At 35.2% G+C, this 25,399-nt stretch overlaps 1 protein-coding gene across 1 annotated transcript; it reads left to right on the top strand.

Moving 5' to 3' along the window:
• Positions 1-2,405: 2,405 nt before the first annotated feature.
• Positions 2,406-25,135, top strand: LOC123533558 (ras-related protein Rab-35-like). Its single transcript, XM_045315225.2, has 6 exons — positions 2,406-2,541; positions 17,213-17,263; positions 18,453-18,576; positions 19,630-19,754; positions 24,303-24,427; positions 25,010-25,135. Exons 1-6 carry the CDS (start codon positions 2,490-2,492, stop codon positions 25,133-25,135), a joined length of 603 nt encoding a protein of 200 aa, XP_045171160.2. The 5' UTR covers positions 2,406-2,489.
• Positions 25,136-25,399: the final 264 nt, after the last annotated feature.

Genomic DNA, 25,399 nt, shown 5'->3' with positions numbered 1-25,399 from the left:
ATAAAACGGTGATTTTTGCTCTAAATAGATTTACGTATCCTGTTATATACATATAAAAGCTATTTTGCTTTATACAACATTGTTCACTTGGGTTGATGCAAGGGGTGGAACAGTATTTTTAAACAAAAAATATAACTACAGGGTGTTCCCAAATGTAAAGTAACCAATACTTTTTATATTCATTTTTAATGATTTGATAGTCACATATTTTTATATCTGTTTGTAACTCAAATACTATACAAATGTTTGAAAGGGTACACATAGGCATGTTATACATGTATAGTAGTGAGAGAAGCAAATACTGTGAATTCATTATTATTTGTTGGGTTAAATTTTCATTGGCTTATCCTGGTTGTTTGTTGCAGTAAATTGGCAAATGTGTGCTGTAAAATACTAGCAACACACCAGGTAATCTTCTGCATGCCCTCTTCATGATGCGCACGCCACTAACGATGAGGATATAATTTGTTTTCCATTTTGTTTTTATTATTTTTTTGTATTTTTTATATATTTTTCATTTCTTTATTTCTTCATCTTCTTCTGTGCGTTTATATTTCTTTCTTTTAGACACATACTAAATGTCACACGCATTCATTACTTCATGTTCTTCCTTCTGTTAAAACTGAATTGAAGATTGTTCTTAGCGGCAGACTAGGCCTAAACACCACAAAAAAAAGGCAATATGTGCACAGCAGTTAATCTTATCCTGACTATAGTCTATCCAATAGAAACAATGCTGGGCATTGATATGCCTGTGATGCATAGGTCAAGAACAATAGCTTCTTGACAGGTCATATCAGTGACTGTTTCACATTCAGTGTGATGCCACGAAAGTGATGTGTCAAGTGGCTTTCCATGCAGATGGCATATATAAACACATACGGCTAGATGCGAAAACGAACTAAAAGGTCCAGGCGAGTTTCTGCTTGTACCTTAGCCGTACAAATGACACATTTCGAATGTGTTTTGCCCACATCTTCAGCCCTGATTAGACAACATTATCTATAGATAGGTTGTTGTTAGACTTATCCCGATTTAACTTTTTCCAATACAGCTTCCTTAGGCAAGCCCCACAAAAAACTGTCATTTCGGATACATTTTATTACATGTTTAAGCGAAGTGAGCCATGCCATGAGAAAACCAACATAGTGGCTTTGCGACCAGCATGGATCCAGACCAGCCTGCGTACTGCGCCTATTCAAAGCCTATTGGAATTAGATAAACCGTTAGTGAACAGCATGGATCCTGACTAGACTGCACAGATGCGCAGGCTGGTCTGGATCCATGCTGGTCGCAATTGCACTAAGTTGGTTTGCTCATGGCGCGGCTCAAATATTATCTGTGCCACTGGTACTTATCCCAAGCAAGAACCCACCCTACGGCCTTGATAAGATTACTGCCTTTTCTCAGTATTAATGTAATACAGCACACAAATATCTGCCATCACTTATAATAGAGCTATATATACAGACATGTACATGTACTGAAATAACTACCTGAACCACTGTAATAAAACTGACCGGTTACTTATACATGTATACCTATTCACACATGTTATGCATCAATAACTTTACATTACGAACAGTATATCGATAAATTAAGTACAGGTAGTTTGCAAAAATATCGTTCTCTTTTTTATTTATAGGATTTTAATCTTAAAATGTTATTTTTTCAGATTTTGTCACTTTTTTCAACTGGAATTCATATATTTAAAACTTCCGTAAAGTGATGATATTATATTTTTACGGAAATTAAACATTTTATTTTTTCAAGAAAATATACACTGGCCCAGATAAAATAAGAAAAACATCTTGATAGGAACAGATACAAACCAGTTTCTGCTGTAATAAGTTAACTTACACATTGGTTTATCATTGACTCGAAATGATTTGGGTATTGTTTAAATACTTAATGAGAATTTTGCATTCAAAATGTAGGCTAAAAGCATATAATAGTGCCCGAAGTCCTTCTAATGTTTGCCTGTTTAAATATCATACATAATTAGACAATTTGCATGCGCGATAATGTTCTTATATTCTGTCTATGCATCGAAATATAGCTGGAAGACAGTCAGATATCAAAATGTACAAACGTGCGAATCAGGAGAAAAACTCTTTACATCACAATATTTTGGTGAATTTGCAGTCATCCTGTAGTAAAAGTGTTCTAACACGGCACTATATTCTCCGATATTGGAAACCAGTTTTATCAATAAAAATTTAAGACAGAATGTAAATATTTACAATTAGAAACCGGTGTAAGCTGCACCAAAGAAGTATATTTATTTTTATAACTCTTTGGCTGCACCAAGGAAATGTTGATATCACCACTTTCTGGCGATGGAATTCGGGTTTAGTGGTACGGTACTGTATGTAATTTATCAAACCCACAGCGTGCGCATGAGCAGTTACTCCGCCTCCACTTCCGGTAATTTTCAGCTGAAAGACTTCCTCGAAAATTTACTGAATTTTTCCATGTTATAGAGGATAATGGCTAGAGAATATGATCATTTATTTAAACTGTTAATAATTGGTGACAGTGGTAAGTTAAACTGGTCAAGTTTTGTTTGTTTTCAGTGTTCTCTTAAGGTGTTAACGATTGATTATCAAATTTTTGACAAATGATTTGTGACGATGAGTAACATGGTAAGTTCATCTACATCTACATCTTTCACCCATCCGTCGATTTCCGACTAACACTGGGCAGCGCTGTCAGAGAAACAGTTGTTAAAGAAATGATATATTATAATGTTAAAAGAATGGAAGTGGCTATTCCTACGGTTGCTCTCCCCGAAGAATAGTGAATTAGCTCACAGGTGGCTATTCCTACGGCTTTAAAGACAGTTTTGTAAGTCCATCTTGTATTGCATTGTACTGAATTAATTCAACTGGTATATTTTCGAACAGCCTTTTCCATTATCAGGTCTTGGAAAGTGGCATATTTACAGATTATCTGTAAATTTACACTTAATTTATAATTTTACAGATTTTTCGATCTATAAAATTTACAGATCAAATGTTTGACATTTTCTAAAATTATACTTGGACTCAAAATTGCAGCTTGAAATTAATTGATTTACTTATGGTACTGATAAATAAAGGTCAATTGTAACTTTCAGTCATTTCTGTTGACTTTTGATTTTTTGAAAATGCCAAAAATTTAAAGTCAATAAAAATGGCTGAAACTCACAAATGATGTTAATTTGTGCATACTGTAAATATACCAATTAATTTCAAGCTGCGGTTTTAGGGATAAATGTAATTTCATCAATTTTCATACACACAATCTGTAAATTTACAGATTGAAAAATCTGTAAATTTATAGATTATTTGTAAATTTACAGATAATCTGTAAACGTACCACTTTCCTAGACCTGATTATTCAAAATCACTTCCTGTTCTCTCGATGTGATAGTGAAAAGTAAACAGTTTCTTCAAAAATATACCATTTGAATTAATTAAGTACAATGCAATTCAAAATGGACATACAAAACTGTCTTTAGAGCCGTAGGAATAACCACTTGACTTATGGGCTATTTCACTATTCTTACGGGAGAGCGGTAGGAATAGCCTGTGAGGCTATTCTTACGGGACCGTAGGAATAGCCACTTCCTAAAAGAATAAAAGCTAAAAAAGACAGTATGCTACAGAGGCAATAGAAGAAATACCGGACGTTTCGCGCCCCCCCCCCCCAGACAGTTCCCCCTTGAGCCCCCCCCCCCCCCCCCCCCCCCCCCCAGTTTAGTTATCTCTTAATTTCATCATTTATTTTTAGATACGGCCTCAATGAATATGGTCAAAAGCTGGAATTGCTTTCAAATATATTAACAAAACAGGGTTCTCACTAGCAATTTCAAGTTGCAGTCCGAACTAGACTGACGGACAGACTAACGTTTCGTCAAAACACAGGCCTCTATTGTACTGTCAATTTAAGTTTAGACCAACAGACATTTTGTAATCACAATTCTTCACCCAGATATTGTTAAGGTGAGATAAAAAGGTAAAGACAAAATAGGTGAAAAAAATGCAATCAAAAATGAATGTAGGACAAAATCACCCCTGGACAAACTCCCCACCCCCACCCCCAACCCACTGTTGTTTCTGATCTACCTGGACATAATCCCCCTGCTTTTATTTCAATACTTATTAAGGGCAAAGCATTAATTTAAAACATTTGGTTCTAAAATATAACAAGAATGTACAGTATGTCTATGATCAACATAATGCTTCTTAGTAACATCAGCAATTTTGCAGAAAAAATAATCACGTTAAAACCGCATAGACAGCATCTTAAAATTACTCGGACATTCATGATTAAGCCTAATTATCACTTTTTCTAAAAAATCTTTAATTCTGCCTGGTAATTATTACGTGAGGAAACAATCAGAATTACTTCAAGCGCTTCGTAATCCGTTGTTTACAATCAAAGGTTGTAACCTATGCATATGCAATCACGCCGACAATCACATGTTATTGAGTTCATCATACATATGCCATCTGTCTCGCGGTGTAGTGGAAACAGGCAACGCTGATTGGCTATACGCGGCTATCGGTGACAAGTGAGTAACTCGCCAACATATTTTGCTCTCGAGTCAAACCTTGTGTATCTGTAGGTTTATGTAATCAGTTAATTTTCATGGTTTTAATGCTTGCGCCCCACTGCAGAATCATGCGTCCGGGGACTCCCAAGCTGCAATAAACATGCATATACCGGGACCAGTTATGCGTACAGGGACGCTGATTTCGGCGTTTCCGAGAACCCTGACAAAAATTATCTTTTACTCCAGTTCCTGTTCTTCATTATTTTTTAATCAATGTTCATAATTTGTTAAAGCCAGATCTATGCAAATTCTCAGATACAAAAACGTGAACTCCCTTAGTTTAGCACTTAAATTATCAAAAGGTGTGATTAACACCTTTTGATTAAATTAACACCTGTGATTAAACACACAGGACCTGGTGTTTAATGTTTATGCATACATGCCATAATTTTTCAGGACATTTCCGGGATTCTGAGTTAAAATTTCCAGGATTTTTACCCGTTGTCCGGGACATACACCGTGACATTAGTATTCATCTGTTTCATGCATAAATATCATAAAATTACATGTAGTTTCCGGCGATAAACATTGTTCACTCGCTTAGGAATAATTTGCTGCAAATGTCGTCTAGCTTTCTAAGGGAGGTAAATAGGGCAATTCACGTCTATAGTTCGGCACGTGAATTGGTTGCGTTCCCGAGGTGAACAGAATTAGGAGACTTACTACATACGAAGAATTAACCTGGTTATCGTGATTTAGAATCCAGCTTATTTGGTATCATTTTAAAGCTTAAACGTTTATCTAATCATTAATAAAATGGAATCCTCAAAGGAATAAAATAAATCTTGTAGATAAAATCGATATAAAATATTTCGGGTTGGGTCAATTTTCATGGATCGGTCGGCAAAGGCATTCAACAGTCAAAATTTTAATTTAGAATATGTGTGACAATCAATCTACATTTTAAAAGATTACAACCTTTTAAAATAATTATCGTTTAATTGACCGTTTTCTGTCATTTGTTCCATAAAAACTACATGTAGCTTCACCGCCTACGTACTAAAAATGACAAGATTTTCGGCTATTGTTCCTAACATTAAATTATCATAAAACTGTTATTGATTGCATTATTCTGTCAATTCATAATCAGGGTCATCAAAATAGCTGACTGTAAATTAATCTGGGTCATCAAAAGATCGCGGGGCGCGTTCAATATGAGTGTTGATCGGAGCTGGTTTTATCAACATGTGTCCCGCTCGAGGGCATGAAACTGATATCGGATAATTAGGAATAAACAATTTGACACCGAGGACTGTTTATTGTGTTTTATTAATGTAAAATTCAACAATTTATAGACCAAAAAAACTAGTTTTTGTGGGGGTTATTTTTGTTTTCTGTATTTTTAAATTTCCGGGACATTTCACCACTGTCCGGGACACCGGGACGAGTATGTCATTTCCGGGACAATCCCGGACAATCCGGGAAGTATGACATGTATGGTTTATGATATTTATCATATGGCTACAAACCAATTTGCAATTCAATTCAATAGTTTATTTATTTATATCTTTATTTATTTGAGTCTCATCCATTTACATTTTATACACATGTACAAACAATAAAAATCACACTTATCATACAAGTAAATGACCATTCTATACAGAATTTCAAGAGACTATTTAAAAATAGTACATTACACTATTAAAATCACAGTTAAACTATTGCAAGTGTATTGCGTTGTATTTTGTGTTGTGTTCATTTCAAGTGGTGCATGTTTGTGTGTGTGTGCTTGTTTGTGTGCGTGTGTGTACTTAAGTTGTGTGTACTATGTTATGGTTGTGTTGTGTTGTGCATGCATGTATGTATTGTTTAGTCTTTATTTGAGTCTTATCTATATGCAAACATGTAAGTTTACAATTCAATTATACATAGATAAAACTAAGTACATAGCCGCTCTATAAGTAGGGCTATAAGAGACTATATCAGCTGCGACACCGCTTGCTCCAATGCACCTGGGACCCACCCCTCAGAAACCACTAATGCAAACAAGAGCTGTCCGTAATACAGCATGCTTGACCTTTCTCAGTGCCTGACTCTGAATTACAGTTAAAAAGAGGCATAATTCTACAAAAATTCAAATAGAGTTATGGAGGTTGTTTCTGCTGGTGTAGACTATGCAGGGTTCTAGCCAGGATTTTGTGGAAGCATGTTGCTGAAGGGTATTTTTGAAAGGAGCGAAGTCGACAAAGGGGTGGGTGCAGGGGGGGGGGGGCTACCCCCTCCTGCTGAGGGGGGGGTGTATGGGGGGCCACCCCCAGAAAATTTTGTATTACTGCAACTCTTTTGGTGCATTCTGGTGCATTTCAGAGTGGAAAACGCAGTGTTATTTTCAGTGTTTAATAAGCATCATTTACATGCTCAACAAGAACAAATAGAGATAATGTGTCATAAAAAATTCCTCCGGAGTTTATTTGCTGAATGACAATGTAAACTTAACCATTTTAAGTTTCTGAAAATGTTCACTATTTATTTTACTTACAACAACACAGTTTTAGCACTGCACATTAAAGTTTTGTAAACAGTCTTCTGTTCCTGTGGAATTTATTTGCTGAATGACAACGTAAACTTATCAATTTTGTGTACTTGGCGTTATCCCCCTTCTCCAAACTATTTAGAACATCCACTGCTAATGTCTTAGCTACATCAACTAAAGGTTTGTGTTTGGTGGTGTGAGGAATTTCCTCCATCAAGGAAAGTAAAGCAGTGTCATAGATGCTGTAATTGCCTCACATGTTTTCTTCCCTCACAAAACAAGCCTCGATCCCTCCACCTGTTTTTGCTTCTGCAACGTCAAATACCACTGCTTTCTTGTGCGAGTCTGAGTCCTTATGATTTACTAAAGATGATCGCCTTATTGAAGTACACTTCTTCCTCCTTCTCTGGTGCTTTACACATACTGAACACAACATACATTGGCCTGAAATAAAGAATTTAAAATAATTTTGTTTTTTGCATAGCCAAAGGGATCCCGACCTGCTATGATAAGAGATCTAAATGGGTTTTTTAATGAATTTCAAGAACTTGTATCTAAAAAAAAAAGACACAAACACATAAAACATAGCCCTGTGTGTAAAGCCATGACAACTTTATTTCTAGTTAGTCATCGACTCTTCCTCCCTATTTTCTAAGTATGCATGTCCAATATTTTTTCCCCAAAGGAATCAGATTTGAAATATAAAATGTTGTCTTCTTATAATTTGTTTAACAACTGATAGTTTGCACTTTTTTTTAATATGTTCACAGATCGCTTGATACATACGAAATGATACATTCAATAGACCATTCAGTATTTTGGGATTACTTAAAAATGATTTAAATTACCGTTCTCTGAGAACTGTCATCCAGGGAAACGCTTGTTTCCATTTTGGATCAATGCCTGATTTCCTTTGGTCATCCGGCGTGGCTGGGTGGGATTCTGAATTTGTGACCGTTTTCTCTGGTGTACCTGGTCCAGGAAGAATGTCATTCACAGATTCGTCTCGCTTTTCACATCTCACTGTCTCCTCTCCTCAATTTACTGAGTCACTAACACTGTTTTTCTTGAAACAGTTCGTATTTAACCATGGAGGTAATATACCTCCATGTATTTAACAATGTCCCACTCTCTGATTTACGTTTATTTCCAGGCATTATCAGTAATTAAGTAATACATCCACAATATTTCAAACTTTTCTCTACTAGTTCTATTTTGAAAGTGACGACAGAAAACATTAATTCTGGCATTCATGATTGTCTTTTCGATATTCCACCCGAGAAAACACAATTCATACATGAGAAAAACATTAATATTAGTTTATTACGCCGAGAATTGTTCAAAATCATTTTAATGTGTTGCACAATTTTTGACTTAGTACCTTCCATTGTCTTTTCTTGATTGCGAAAAACATTCGGACAATAAGCTGTCTTTTTTTAGCTCACCTGAGCAATGCTCAGGTGAGTTTTTGTGATCACTCGATGTCCGGCGTCCAGGGTTTCAGAAATCCCATGTCCGGAGCCCAGGGGCTACCAGAAAATTCTGTCGGGCTACTAAATTTTTTCAGAGCGTGCCCGGCGGGCTACCGTGGAACTCCCTATCAAGTAGCCCGGAAATCAATAATTTCGATTTCAAATATAATTTTGATACTTGTCTATAATCCCCATGTTTATCAAGAGATACACGCCCGAGGCTTTAATTATCTTAACACCTACTGTCACAATCGGCAAACAATTAACCATTTAATCATACCCGCAGGCAAATGTTTACGAAAACATGTGCCAGATTGAGTTTAGACTGATCTAATATCATCAAAGTCGCTGATAGGTTTTGATTAAAACAATATGCAAACCAGTCTAAAAATTACGTCATTTTAGCGCCACCTGCCAAAGTGTACTTTCAGTTCGCTGACCTCAATATTTATCAAGGGATCAGAATCGAAAGATAGATATTTGATATTGAGGCAGTTTATTGCTTACACTGATTGTTTATGCTTTTCAATTTAAATACTTGCCTAACCTGCAAAAAAAAATCGACCATGATTTAGCAAAATATCAGAAAGTATACAGAATTTTGGACAAACGTAAATTCGGATAAGTGAATACAGTGTCAAGAAACTGAGAGACGTTATATACGGTTCTAGTCTGTTTATTGAACCAGGCAGATGTTTAGAATCAGACAGGATCAACTTTAAATAATTTTGAGATAAATTACAATTCATACAGCTCTAAGTTAGTAAGTTTTAAGGAATTTGCAAGTTTATAAAAATTGACTTGCATTCCTTTTTTATTGCCATGTTACAATAACTATCAGGAGTACTCCTGATAATATTTCTCAGTTTAAAAACGTGTAGTTTTATCTTTTAAAATGAGAAAAAGGAGTAATGATAATTACTATTTAAGAGAACAAAATTGATAACAATGTGCGTATGGCTAAGATTATGAAACCTCTAATAATTTAATCATTCCATCCACTGTAGTATAGAAGCACATAGTAAATAAACCGAAATGGCCATTGTCAAATAAACTTAAATGTTCGGGCTACCAGATTAAAATTTTGGTAGCCCAATGGGCTACCAATAAATTTGCAGATTTCTGAAACCCTGCCGGCGTCTATCTGTCGTCTGTCAACATTTAACTTGTGTATGCGATAGAGGCTGTATTTTTAGCTCGGCTATTCGAAGAATAGTCTAGCTATTCTACTCACCCTGGCGTCCGCGTCGGCGTCACACCTTGGTTAAGTTTTTGCATGCAAGTACATACAGCTATCATTTAAAGGCATATAGCTTTGAAACTTATTTATTCTTTTTCTAGGTCAATTACCAACCTCACTGGGTCAAGTTCCATAACTCTAACATGTATTTTGAGCAAATTATGCCCCCTTTTGGACTTAGAAAATTCTGGTTAAAGTTTTACATGCAAGTTACTATCTCCAAAACTAATGCAGATATTGAATTGAAACTTCACATGTGTCTTCAGGGTTATAAAACTAGTTGATAGCACCAAGTCCCATAACTCTGACCTTCATTTTGGCCAAATTATACCCCCTTTTGTACTTAGAAAATTTTGGTTAAAGTTTTGCGTGCAAGTACATACAGCTATTACTAAAAGGCTTATAGATTTAAAACTTATTTTTTCTTTTTCTAGATCAATTACCTACCTCACTGGGTCAAGTCCCATAACTCTGACATGTATTTTGGCCAAATTATGCCCCCTTTTGGACTTAGAAACTTCTGGTTAAAGTTTTGCGTGCACGTACATACAGCTATTACTAAAAGGCATATTGATTTGAAACTTATTTTTTCTTTTTCTAGATCAATTACCTACCTCATTGGGTCAAGTCCCGTAACTCTGACATGTATTTTGAGCAAATTATGCCCCCTTTTGGACTTAGAAAATCCTGGTTAAAGTTTTGCGTGCAAGTACATACAGCTATTACTAAAAGGCATATTGATTTGAAACTTATTTTTTCTTTTTCTAGATCAATTACCTACCTCACTGGGTCAAGTCCCATAACTCTGATATGTATTTTGAGGAAATTATGCCCCCTTTTGGACTTAGAAAATCCTGGTTAATGTTTTACATGCAAGTAACTATCTCCAAAACTAATGCAGATATTGAATTGAAACTTCACTTGTGTTTTCGGGGTTATAAAACTAGTTGATAGAATCAAGTCCCATAACTCTGACATGTATTTTGGGCAAATTATGCCCCCTTTTGGACTTAGAAAATCCTGGTTTAAGTTTCGGTGCAAGTACATACAGCTATTACCAAAAGGCATATAGCTTTGAAACTTATTTATTCTTTTTCTAGGTCAGTTACCAACCTCACTGGGTCAAGTTCCATAACTCTTAACATGTATTTTGAGCAAATTATGCCCCCTTTTGGACTTAGAAAATTCTGGTTAAAGTTTTGCGTGCAAGTTACTATCTCCGAAACTAATGCAGATATGGAATTAAAACTTAACATCTTTCTTCGGGGTTATTAAACTGGTTGATAGCATAAAGTCCCATAACTCTGATATGCATTTTGGTCAAATTATGTCCCGTTTCGAACTTAAAACTCTTTCGATATTTAACATTTTGGGTAATAATTTCCTGCTTCTGTGACAATATTTCGAATAGTCGAGCTTGGCTGTCTTACGGACAGCTCTTGTTCAACTGATCTTCATGAAAATTGGTGAGAATGATAACCTTGGTAAAATCTAGGCCAAGTTCAAAAATGGGTCATCTTGGGTCAAAAACTAGGTCACTAGGTCAAATCAAAGAAAAACCTTGTGTATCCAATAGAGACTCTTTTTTTCAATTAATCTTCATGAAATTTGGTCAGAATAATTACCTTGATGTAAAATAGGCCGAGTTTGAAAATGGGTCATCTGGGGTCAAAAACTAGGTCATTAGGTCAAATAAAAGAAAAACCTTGTGTATGCGATAGAGGCTGTATTTTTTCAACTAATCTTCATGAATTTTGGTCAGAATGATAACCTTGATGAAATCTAAATTAAGTTTAAATATGGGTTATCTAGGGTAAAAAACTAGGTCACTAGGTCAAATCAAAGAAAAACCTTGTGTATGCAATAGAGGCTGTATTTTTAAATTAATCTTCATGAATTTTGGTCAGAATGATTACCTTGATGAAATCTAGGCCAAGTTTAAATATGGGTTATCTGGGGTTAAAAAGTAGGTCACTAGTTCAAATCAAAGAAAAATTTTGTGTATGCGATAGAGGCTGTATTTTCTAATTAATCTTCATGAGTTTGGGCCAGAATGATAACCTTGATAAAATCTAGGCCGAATTCAAATATGGGTTGTCTGGGGTCAAAATCTAGGTTACTACGTCAAATCAAATAAAAACCTTGTGTATGCGATAGAGGCTGTATTTTACAATTAATTTTCATGAATTTTGGTCAGAATGATTACCTTGATAAAATCTAGGCCAAGTATAAATATGGATTATCTGGGATCAAAAAGTAGGTCACTAGGTCAAATCAAAGAAAAACCTTGTGTATGCGATAGAGGCTGTATTTTTCAATTAATCTTCATGAATTTTGGCCAGAATGATTACCTTGCTGAAATCTAGGCTGAGTTTGAAAATGGGTCATCTTTTGTCAAAAACTAGATCACTAGGTCAAATATAAAAAAAACTGTGTATGCGATAGAGGCTGTATTTTTCAATTAATCTTCATGAATTTTGGTCAGAATAATTGCCTTGATGAAATTTAGGTCGAGTTTGAATATGGGTCATTTGGGATCAAAAACTAGGTCACTAGGTCAGATCAAAGGGAAAGCTTGAATATGCGATAGAGGCTGTATTTTTCAATTGATCTTCCTGAAATTAAGTCAAAATGATAACCTTAATGAAGTCTAGGCTGAATTTGAAAATGGGTCATCTTGAGTCAAAAAGTAGGTCACTAGGTCAAATCAAAGAAATACCTTGTGTATGCGATAGAGTCTGTATTTTTCAATTGATCTTCATGAAATTTGGTCAGAATGATAGCCTTGATGAAATCTAGGTCAAGTACGATTATGGGTCATCTGGGGTCAAAAACTAGGTCACTAGGTCAAATCAAAGAAAATACTAATATTTTTTTCCATGAAATCACTAGGTCAAACATGTTTACTCTGTATAAAATGTTGCGTTATGGTGTATTTCTCAGGTGAGCGACCTAGGGCCATCTTGGCCCTCTTGTTCAACTTGTTTGATAACGGATAAATTCTGTTATTGGGATTGAACTTTACTACCGTATGTAACAAGGCTGTATTTAGTGCTAAATTTGATTTGATTAAAATAACTAGTGGAACCCCTGATGTGTGGTTAATGCCTTACTCCATTGGCTTTTAATATTTGGGATGGTATTTGATATTTATATGGAAGTTTTTATCTTGTCCGTGTTTTAAAATGTGTATATACCAGCAATAGAAAATTACTTAGAGCTCTGTAAGACTTTTAAATCTGTCACAACTATCTAGATACCCATAATTATGTAATGTGCACCTGTAGTTTGGTATATTGGGTTAAAAGCTATAATTTCCTCCACAGTTTTTACACACACATCTATTTCAGCTGGATTTTTACTTGAAAAATGTGCATAATTCCACTTTAAATTATAGCTTTGTATAAATCCAAATGGCTAGACAATCCTAAACAGTATAGATAGGCTACCTGTACACAGGTCTACAAAATACATTGAATTGATCAGGTCGGCGTGACGTCACATCCGGAGCAATCGATTATGCAAATTACCTTGGAGGTGAAAGCAGGACCTCGCAATTCGTAGCGAATTAACTAGCGGTGTGGGTTGTGATGTTTTAATTCTCAAATAAAACAAATCAAGAGTCATCTTTTTTATCATCTGCAGTCCTTACGCTATGGTACAATCTATATATTTTTCAAAAAAAGTAGGGTTTTTGTGATAATTGATTTTGTGGCATTTTAAAACGGTGTGGAAAAAGTGACAGATTATGTATTGTCTGCTCTTCGGCGCTACGGATCAGATATAATTAAAACAAGTTCCCAAGCTTATTCAACATTTTCTCAGTTTGCTATATATATATTAATCTAAACTAAATATCTGAGAACAAAACATTTTATTCAACTTCTTTGATTGAAATCGTAGCAGTTGTTTCTTTCATCTCTTTCAAGTGTCTTGAATTTTTTTTTTTTTAAGAAAGAACAGATCAAATAAATAGTAAATTAATTTTCTGATATTTTTATGTCTTTTTTAAATAAACTGATTTTCTAAATGTTTTAATGCTCTGAAATAATTATATTGTTGCCATTTTCTGAAATGTACTTTGTGCGATATATTTTATTTAGTTAATGTAAAATGCTATAATGTCGAAGTACATTAAGTATGAAAGTCATTTAAATAAAGTTGAAAACTTATACTTTATTCTATATGTAATCTTATTGCAGACATTTTTCTTTTGAAGAAATGTCCTTCCAGCCAAAAAAATAGTTTGGTGAATTAATTTTAAAGTTTCAAATGAACTAAATGTTCGGGCATGTGTATTGGTTAAAGTTTTTTTATGTAGTAGCTCTATTAATCCCTTTGTCAACTGACACGCAAATAACAATAATGTGCATCTTCCAAATATCATAAGACCCTGAAGGCATACATCAAACAGATAAGACAGGAAATTACCATAAGGCCCCGAAGGGGTACATCAGAGGGATAAAACAAACAGGAAATCAATCTATTAATAAGTGATAGTCATTAGGAACTGGTCAAAACTGATTTTCATCAATATACCACATACTGATTGGTTTCCATAGTGATTTATGACTGGAATGAATGCTTTAATTTTGTGGTATGTGGAAGCAGTCAATTGTGACAGTCTAACAATTAACAAAAAAAAATGAATATTGAAAACTACAAGATATGACTAACATTATTCTAGACAAAGCGTGCAAATTATCGTTCTCAGTTTTAAATGATTGACAAAACAGAGATCAGTATTTTTTTTAGTATTTTCGTAATTGGAAGTCATCAATTTATTGATACGTCCTGGCTTTTCGTAAAAAAGAAACTAGCATGCAGTTATTATATATATCATTTTATCTCCGCGTGTAACACAGTAGCTCTAGATGTCATATTACATTTAAAACAATTGTAACATATAAAAAACCGCTTTGTGTTATAAAAAATGCTATTGTGATCCTGATACCCTTCGAGGGAGAAAAAAAATCCCTTCTCCAGTATTTACGTATAATGTGCTATTAAGCTTTAAATTATGACACCTCTCATTAAATTTCATACGAATGAGAATTTAGGTAAGAGGTGTTGATTTGATTAAATTTGGAGTGACTGAATCACTTTTGACAGCACAGTATAAGCTATCTGGCTTTCAGAACTATTTTAATGGCAGGCTACTAAATAGAACGAGAAAAGTGAAACGAATGGAGAAACCTAATTAGATGAAACAGATTTTTTGTTTTATTTACTTTAAAAAGACCTCCGATTTTTAGCTCACCTGAGCAATGCTCAGGTGAGTTTTTCTGATCGCTCGATGTCCGGCGTCTGTCGTCCGTCGTCTGTCGTCTGTCGTCTGTCGTCCGTCGTCTGTCAACATTTAGCTTGTGTATGCGATAGAGGCTGTATTTTTCAATTAATCTTCATGAATATTGGTCAGAATGATAACCTTGATGAAATCTAGGCCGAGTTCGAAAATGGGTCATCTCGGGTCAAAAACTAGGTCACTAGGTCAAATCAAAGAAAAACCTTGTGTATGCGATAGAGGCTGTATTTTTCATTTAATCTTCATGAATATTGGTCAGAATGATAACTTTGATGAAATCTAGGCCGAGTTCGAAAATGGGTCATCTCGGGTCAAAAACTAGGTCACTAGGTCAAATCAAAGAAAAAAACCCTTTTGTATGCGATAGAGGCTGTATTTTTCAATTCTTCTTCATGAATATTGGTCAGAATGATAACCTTGATGAAATCTAGGCCGAGTTCGAAAATGGGTCATCTCGGGTCAAAAACTAGGTCACTAGGTCAAATCAAAGAAAAACCTTGTGTATGCGATAGAGGCTGTATTTTTCAATTGATCTTCATGAATTTTGGTCAGAATGATTGCCTTGATGAAATCTAGGCCGAGTTCGAAAATGGGTCATCTCGGGTCAAAAACTAGGTCACTAGGTCAAATCAAAGAAAAACCTTGTGTATGCGATAGAGGCGGTATTTTCCAATTGATCTTCATGAATTTTGGTCAGAATGATTACCTTGATGAAATCTAGGCCGAGTTCGAAAATGGGTCATCTGGGGTCAAAAACTAGGTCACTAGGTCATATCACGTAAAAACCTTGTGTATGCAATAGAGGCTGTATTTTTCAATTGATCTTTATGAATTTTGGTCAGAATGATTGCCTTGATGAAATTTAGACCAAGTTCGAAAATGGGTCATCTGGGGTCAAAAACTAGGTCACTAGGTCAAATCCAAGAAAAACCTTGTGTATGCAATAGAGGCTGTATTTTTCAACTGATCTTCATGAAATTTAGCCAGAATGATTACCTTGATAAAATCTAGGCTGATTTCGAAAATGGGTCATCTGGGGTCAAAAACTAGGTCACTAGGTCAAATCGAAGAAAAACATTGTGTATGCAATAGAGGATGTATTTTTCAATTGATCTTCATGAAATTTGGTCAGAGTGATTGCCTTGATGAAAACTATGTCGGTTTTGAATATGGGTTATCTGAGGTCAAAAACTAGGTCACTAGGTCAAATTAAAGAAAAATCTTGTGTATGCGATAGAGACTGTTTTTTTTCAGTTGATATTTATGAAATTTGGTCAGGTTGATTGCCTTAATGAAATCTAGGTCGAATTTGAATATGGGTCATCTGAGGTCAAAAACTAGGTCACTTGGTCAAATCAAAGAAAAAACTTCTGTATGTGATAGAGGCTGTATTTTTCAGTTGATCTTCATGAATTTTGGTCAGAATGATTGCCTTGATAAAATCTAGGTCGAGTTTGAACATGGGTCATCTAGGATCAAAAACTAGGTCATATCTAAGAAAATGCTTGTTTTATCGCAAGAGACCAATTTTTTGGTCCAATCTTAATGAAAATTGGTCAGAATATTTGTTTCCATGAAATCACTAGGTCAAACATGTTTTACACTGTTATGGAGTGTTTCTTAGGTGAGCGACCTAGGGCCATCTTGGCCCTCTTGTTTAAATTATAATTTTCATCCAGTCCGTCACAAATATGAGACCTTGCAGCTTACACGGATCAATGATGAATATCACGTCTGAAACCTAAAAAAGAAAGGTTTCTTTCTCGGGAGTGATTTCTTGAACATCATGCTACATTATAAATTCACTGACTTATTAATATTGCCCAAAATTTTACTTTAAGCAAAGAAAAACAACCAGCACTAGTGAAACATGAAACGCTTTTCAATTACAATTTAGCGTTTGCTGTCACCTCTGCTTGTTGCTACGCAACGCGATACGCTGAAGTGCCCGGATATCCGACCTGATCAATAGTCCTTTGAATATTTTCTGCTGACTAACAGTAGTGTGCACCAAGCTAAAATTAGTGTTAGTTGTAAAATTAAAATGCTTATACAGTTGATATTTTGGGTTTTGATATATCAAAGTAAATCTTACATTTTCAATGCCATATGTGTTTTTCAGGTGTTGGAAAAAGCAGTTTGCTGTTGAGGTTCTCTGACAATACATTCTCAGGTGAGATTCCTACGTTTCAGCCATTTTACAAAACCTTGTTTTACCTTTGCAAACGAAGTATGAAAGATCCTGATAACTGAGGGTATATAGAAGTCATTTTGCTGTGTATTGCAAACAAATGTGGTGCAAACTCCTTCCACAATACTATTTAAAAAAGAGATAACAATGAAGTAAGTCTTAATGATGGTTGAACTATGTAAAATTGTAAAAATGAAAGTACATTGATTTATTTATTCATTTTATTTACTGTCACAGTACTGGTTACTGTATGTTATTTTAGTCACAGAAAGTGTCAGTGATAATATTATGTTTCTAAAGTTTGGGTTTTGAAAAATACCAGTAAAGTTAAGTGGATTTAAGGAAATTACTGGAGCCAAACACGGTAAGATACTTTCTAATGGTCAAAAAAGAATGTGTAAGCTTATGTCATATAAATCCCTACTGCTTTGTTTATCAACAGTCAGTTTACAAAACAAGTGTCACCTTCGCACTTCTCAGTAATCTGAAGTAGGCGGAGCTTAAATTATGCCATCGTGTATTCCAAGTCAAGTGTCAACAGGCCGATAGCGTATAACTGGAGGAGTGTGGATAAAAAAAATCGGGCGACTTGAATTTTGCTTTGATGTTAGATTAGAGCGAAGTGGGGAGCTACAAAGCAACTATTTCGCTCAAGTCACTCCCAAGCTCAAGCCCTGCTGTGTAGATTTACATGTCATTTTTCTTTCAGGGTCAGTCCCAAAATGACCGAGTTGAGATCCATAGAACTTAGACAAAATTTGTACACTGGCATTGTTGGGTACACTGGGGTTTTGTGACACACACTTTTCAAGACTTTTTTTAACCTTTTCACTGCTGAATTTCTAAAATGGGCTGGTCCAATATTCAGTTTGCAGAGTACCACTTATGATTCAAAGGGGTGTTTACTGAAAATTTACTGACTAAGTAGTGGACAGTGCAGACCATGATCAGCATGCATGGATGTGCAGGTTGATCTTGGTCTGCACTGGTCACAAAGGCAAACTCACTTGCCACCAGCAGGCTAAAGGTTAAAGAGATAATTTCAGTGACACTATATAAGTATGATTGCCATATTTTGATAATTTGTGTTACTGGGGCAAAATTTATCAGTTGTAGTACTGATGCATTTTTTTTTAAACACAACCATCATATTCCTTGTTTTCATTTTCAGGGACTTATATTACGACTATAGGAGTAGATTTCAAGATCCGTACAATAGATGTGAATGGGGAGAAAGTAAAACTACAAATCTGGGATACTGCTGGTCAGGAGAGATTTAGAACTATCACATCCACGTAGGTCTACATTTCATTCTGTACTGAGTACCTAATGGCTTTTTTATCTGGTTCCAGGTGATTGATGGGAAAATTGTGCAATAACAAATAAAATAGGGGAGCAGTAGCATCATGCGGAAAGTAGTATTTGTCATACAGATGTAAGTGATGTTACTCTCCAGAAGGATATGACTTCAAAGTACATTGGTTTGTGATTTAACCTTTAGCATGCTAGATAAATTATCGTCTGCTGGAAATGTCGTCTGCTAAAATTGTAAAGTTCATTCAGTTTGCTCCAAAATTGGAAGAAATATTGTCAGAGTAGCAAACAGCTTGGAACCTGATCAGACGCCGATTTAATCGGCGTCTGATCTGGTTCCAAGCTGTTTGCAAAGGCTGTTAAATTCGCCTGCAGCAGGCTAAGGGTTAAATGGTATGGTACTAAGAGTTTTGGTTAGAATATTTCAAGAAAAAAATTCAACTCAAATACGAAAAAAGAAACAAACTCTCTGGTACCATCATTAGACATTAGGATTTACCCAATTTCTCTATCCAGTATCACAAATCCTTCTAAATGTACTGTTTTGTGAAAAGTGGTGAAGGTTCTTAAACAAATTTACACCTTAAGCTTGAAGAAAAACATAGTAATAGAGGTATTGGGGATTTGTTTACATGTTAAATGCTAAATATGTAAAAGTCATTTAGACTTCTTAAAATTGTTTGCCTTCTGGCCCCGTGTTCACAAAACATTTTCAGTCTCAGCTGAGTTTGATAACGAAACTTTATTTGTCATTTATATCTAAATAGCAGGTTTAAATTTAAATTTGAAGTTAATAACTATTTTCAAGTGACTGTTTAGTACTGATGGTCAGTCTCATTTGGAATTTAACCATGGAGTTTTAGTAAAACTGATATTAAAATTTCAAACTCAAACTCAGCTGAGACCGAAAAATGTTTTGTGAACACGGGGCCTGGTTTTCAGGGAATTAATAGTTCTCAAGATTGTTGTTGTTTCAGTTAAGACATGTATCTATTACCCAATCACAAATAAATGCACTCTTATTTTTTGTACAGGTACTACAGAGGTACCCATGGGGTGGTAGTGGTATATGATGTTACCAGTGGAGAATCATTTGCAAATGTTAAAAGATGGTTACATGAAATTGACACAAATTGTGATGTTGTCAACAGAATTTTAGGTAAGGTTTTGTCATACCCACCCAGAGATTTTGTGAAAATTTCCATACTGATACTGAGCTATAAAATTTATAGGTATGGATAAAATAGAACCAGTATTAGAGCATTTTAATAAACAGTGCCGATATGCTGTTAAGATTTTGATGAAGAAGAAGTTACAACTTCAATTTGTAATATGGTAGTATTGAACTAAAAAAATGAAAACAGTTCCAGTTATGTGGGTCATTTCTTTTTCAGTTTTCTACCTTTTATAACATTTTAGACTTTGATAACAAATGTACTATTATATTTAGAGAATGTGGTTTGAAGCGTCAATAACATGGGAAATTTAAAGACATCAATACATTCTATAGTTGATCCTATCTGCCTTTGTTTGTTTTTATCATATGTCATCTTTAACAATTAGCCTGCTCAATTTCTAAATGGATTAGTCCATCATTCAATTTGGGCAGTACCATTTATTATTCAAAGGGGTGTTCAATGAAAATTTATTGACTGAATAGTGAAACGTGCAGGATGGTCTTTGTCTGCATTGGTCGCAAAGGCAGAATCACTTGCTGCCAGCAGACTAAAGGTTAAAACTGGTACTTCAGTGGTTATTGGCTCAGATTTGCTTGTCCCAAGAACTCTGTTGGTTCAAGCCCTGCTTGAGTGATCATGTAGGAATGATGTCTTGAGAATGTGCTTGTCTATGTCTGAAATGATGCTGGAGAGGATATTTAAGCTGGAAAAATCACTATTTGACCTTAATTGTGTTGGTTCTACTTAATACCCAACAAAACAAGCATTTTTAAGATGGTCAAATATTAACAAAGCAAACGCTTGATTTAGCTGAAAGCAAAACCACTTCCTCATATACATCTGGAAGGAAATTTAATTCCATTTCATTAAGTACTGTTTCCATGTACATGTAACTGTTTGATTCCAATTACTGATAAAAGTTTTCTCTGTTTAATTTACATGATCAATATTGCATGTATATCTACCATTGAGAAATGATACAAGGAGTAGGATGCTCGAGTGTTATTCATCACTTCAGAAGGTCCCTTTGTACATGACAATAGAGTATTTAAAATTTCCACTGTCAATAAGTTTATATTAAAAGATACAAATTTATATGCCCATTTTGAAAAAAAAAAAAACAGTCTGTCTGTCCAACATAACTTTCTAACCATTAAAGGTATCGACCTTAAACTTTGCATATAAGTAGACGGTGATGAGAGGATGTGCAGAGAGCTTGAGCTGGCACTGTAGGTCAATGGTCAAAGTCACAAATTGAGCTGAAAGGTGAAAACTGTCCATCATATTTTGTGTCCGGAGCATAACTAAATAACCATGTAAGATATTGACTTCAAACTTGGCCTGTAGGTAGGTGGCAATGAGGCAGTATGCAGAGCACATGAACTGGGTCTGTAGGTCAAAGGTCAGTGTCACATATTGAGCACAAAGGTCAAGTCTGTCTGTCGTATTTCATGTCTGGAGCATATTTTATTAATTATTCAAGTTATTGACATCAAATTTGGCATGAAGGTAAGTAGTGATAACACAGTGTGCAGAGAACATGAACCTGGTGTATGAATCTGTCAACTTAGTGTTTGAAGCATAACTTATAACCATTCAAGGTATTGACTTCAAACTTGGGATGTAGATAGGTGGTGATGAGACGATGTGCAGAGTGCATACACCAGGGTGGTAGGTCAAAGTTGAAGGTCAAATTTGTCCATCATAATTAGTGTCCGGAGCAATACTTATTAACCATTCAAAGTATTGACTTGAAACTTGGATTATAGGCAGGTGGTACTTAGATGATATGCAGACTGCAACTATTTATATTACAACCTCCTTTTTTGAAGATATAAAAAACTTCTACACTGTATTTAAATGTGAAAAAAAAAACTTTTTATGTATATTAGATAATTACAAAGTAATTTATTTAGAAGTATACACAGTATGAATATGTAATGCTGCTATAAACTGGAAGCTGTCTTTTTAAAAAGAGTTTTACTAGAATGACATTTTATAGCTCAATATCAGTAGGTGAAACTTCCCTTTCTAGAAATCAGCCGACTTCCTGAACAGGAAACGTTATATGAAATATAGTAACTTGCTTCCCGTTCAGGAAGTAAAATCATTCTTTTTTTACTTTTTTGATTCAAAAGGCCTGGTGCATAAGAATATGCATGGTATCATTTAATGAAATACACCATTATAAACTTAAGAAATATATCTGAATGTCTAAAGTTCATTTGATTTTTTTAAACATCCTAATAAAGATTTTATTTAAAGTGGTATTATGCGCATCTTACTGCACATTGTGTGTTTTTGGTGAATGTTTAATAAAAGCAGTTTTCGGTTGCTGTGCATTTAAATTTGTTAAATTAACAATAATGCCACATAAGTATTTGAAGTTGATGCCTTAGAAAATAAAGAAATCAGACTGATAGAATAATACTTTTTATGCCCCCGAAGGGAGGCATATAGTTTTTGAACCGTCTGTCGGTCTGTCGGTCTGTCCGCAATTTTCGTGTCCGGTCCATATCTTTGTCATCGATGGATGGATTTTCAAATAACTTGGCATGAATGTGTACCACAGTAAGACGACGTGCAGTGCGCAAGACCCAGGTCCGTAGCTCAAAGGTCAAGGTCACACTTAGACGTTAAAGGATAGTGCATTGATGGGCGTGTCCGGTCCATATCTTTGTCATCGTTGGATGGATTTTAAAATAACTTGGCATGAATGTGTACCACAGTAAGACGACGTGCAGTGCGCAAGACCCAGGTCCGTAGCTCAAAGGTCAAGGTCACACTTAGACGTTAAAGGATAGTGCATTGATGGGCGTGTCCGGTCCATATCTTTGTCATCGATGGATGGATTTTCAAATAACTTGGCATGAATGTGTACCACAGTAAGACGACGTGCAGTGCGCAAGACCCAGGTCCGTAGCTCAAAGGTCAAGGTCACACTTAGACATTAAAGGATAGTGCATTGATGGGCGTGTCCGGTCCATATCTTTGTCATCGATGGATGGATTTTCAAATAACTTGGCATGAATGTGTACCACAATAGACGACGTGTCACACGCAAGACCCAGGTCCGTAGCTCAAAGGTCAAGGTCAAACTTAGACGTTAAAGATCATTTTTCATGATAGTGCATTGATGGGCATGTCCGGTCCATATCTTTGTCATTCATGCATGGATTTTAAAATAACTATGCATGAATGTGTGACACAGTAAGACGATGTGTCGCGCGCAAGACCCAGCTCCATAGGTCAAAGGTCCTAAACTCTAACATCGGCCATAACTATTCATTCAAAGTGCCATCGGGGGCATGTGTCATCCTACGGAGACAGCTCTTGTTTTTTTCTTAAATCTTCTATGCAGTGATCTCCCTTACCTATAGGTTGAGATTTCTGAAGGTGAAGGGAAGCAACTCCTGCATGCAGTTTGACTTTTCTGTAACAGACTGTCCCAGTCAAAATAAGAAAAGTCCAATTTGGAAAGTTATTATTTCGTACAGGTAACAGAAAGAGTTTGGTGTATTGCGTTAAAAGCTATAATTTCCTCCACACTTTTTACATACACATCGATTTCAGCTGGATATTTACCTGAAAAATGTGCATTATTCCACTTTAATATTGAAATTAATTTTAAAATTCCCCTTATTGGAAACTTGACTTCCAAATTGTGAAGCTTAGTATATAGATTTATACTGAAATGCTTGTCTTCCATAGAGCACTTAGGTTACCTAAATAATTCTGATAAAACACTTCTTAACATTGCCCTGCTTGATGATTGCTTAAACAAAATAATATTTACAGATTCTTCAACATTTCCTTCTCACAAATACACAGTTTATTTACTCGTACACATGCAGTTCTTGTTTAAAAAGTATACTGGCCCAAAATGATTTTATGCAGTAGTATGCATCATTTTAGGCTTTCATATGAACTTGAACAAAAACCTCAAAATAAAGAAAATATAGATAAATTTTTAGAGTTGAAAAGGGGTCATAACTATAACTAAATGCAATTCAGTGTAAATATACAGATTGGGAAGTTAGGATTCCTGTTTAGGTAATAATTAAGATAAAATATCTAAGTTTAATTGGCATATTTTATTTAATAGCACCACGTAAACTATGCTCTTATGCAATGGGCCTTTTGATGGAAACAAGTAAAATGATGATTTTGGTAACCAAACAGGAAACAAGTGACTGTACTTAGTGTGGTAAGTAGGGGGAAAAAAGTAAACTTAAAGAATTTAATGAGGATTTTCTAGTTTTATAACAACATACTTTAGCCCTTACCATGCAGGACACGATTGATTTTGCCTATGCGACCAGTGTAGATCACGATCAGGTTGCACATCCATGCAGTCTGATCATGATCTGCACTGTTCACTATTCAGCCTTTATCTTTTTTTGTAAGCACCCATTTTAACAGTTAATGGTACTGTCCAAATTGGAAGGTGGACAAGTTCATTATAGAAATTTAGCAAGGTCAGGGTTAGTGAAAGTTGTGCATAGTATATCTTTACATATTTTATATAGTTGGAAACAAAGATGATGACCCAGACAGGAAGGTTGTATTGACACAAGATGCACAGAAATTTGCAGAACAAATGGGTATACAGCTGTTTGAAACTAGTGCCAAAGAAAACAAAAATGTAGAAGAGGTGAGAACTTGTTGTTATTGTAAGAACACATACTACTTGATCTATTGTACTGGCAGTTATTGGCTTACTAGTCTTAGCAGGTATTCATATTTATAAAAGTGAGATACTCAACACCTGAAAAAAATTGCAGCTCAGATGCTGCTGGGAGTTTAGTGGTTATGTAGAATTCCATTTGCAAGGGTGTAGGTTCAGATCCCATAGGTGATACATGTGTTTCCCATCAGTGACGCATGTGTTCTCCATGAGGGGAGGCATATGTTCTCCTTGAGTGAGACTTTTATTCTCCGTGAGTGAGGCATGTGTTCACTGTTGATTAAAGATGAAGAGTTGTCAGTTGCTTATGGAAAATATGTTGATACTAGTATGGAATTCAGTAATGCTGGTAAGCAACACTGACCACCGTGTATTACTGAAATGCTGTGTTAAATACATATAACATTTATGATACAGTAAATACACTAAACAAAAAAGGCAAAGCACAAAAATACACCTTGATTAATTGAAGGGTTAGATTCTTAGTTTGTATGAAGACTAAAATATTTCCAGTTAAAATATTAACAAAGATTTTTTTCTGCTTTACAGATGTTTGTTGCAATTACAAAATTAGTTTTACAAACAAAAAGAAACAGAAGCGGCAGGGACCACTCAAGACAGAAACGATGGACACCCGGGTCAACCCAACAAAAGTCAAAGCTGGCAAGTTGTTAACTATACTATGCTAATGACATGTATTTATATCACAATGCACATTTAAACTTTCAAGCTAAAAAGGGACTGGTCTACTGTTGAACAGTAAACCAGTTGTAGATCATAGAGTTCAGACGCATGTTATGAAGATTTTGGTTTCTGATGAGTTTCATTTTGTGAGAAAAAATTTGAGTTATTTTCAGTGAAGAAGTAGCCTGATCAGAATTTTACAGAAGAAAATAGCCTTATTTTGACAGTCATATTAAATAAGTTTTAGTCTCAGAC

Source organism: Mercenaria mercenaria, chromosome 12, assembly GCF_021730395.1.
Source record: "Mercenaria mercenaria strain notata chromosome 12, MADL_Memer_1, whole genome shotgun sequence".
In the NCBI taxonomy this organism is placed as follows: Eukaryota; Metazoa; Mollusca; class Bivalvia; order Venerida; family Veneridae; genus Mercenaria; species Mercenaria mercenaria.
Note: the sequence above shows the minus strand (reverse complement) of the source record. Positions and strands in the feature narration are given on the sequence as shown.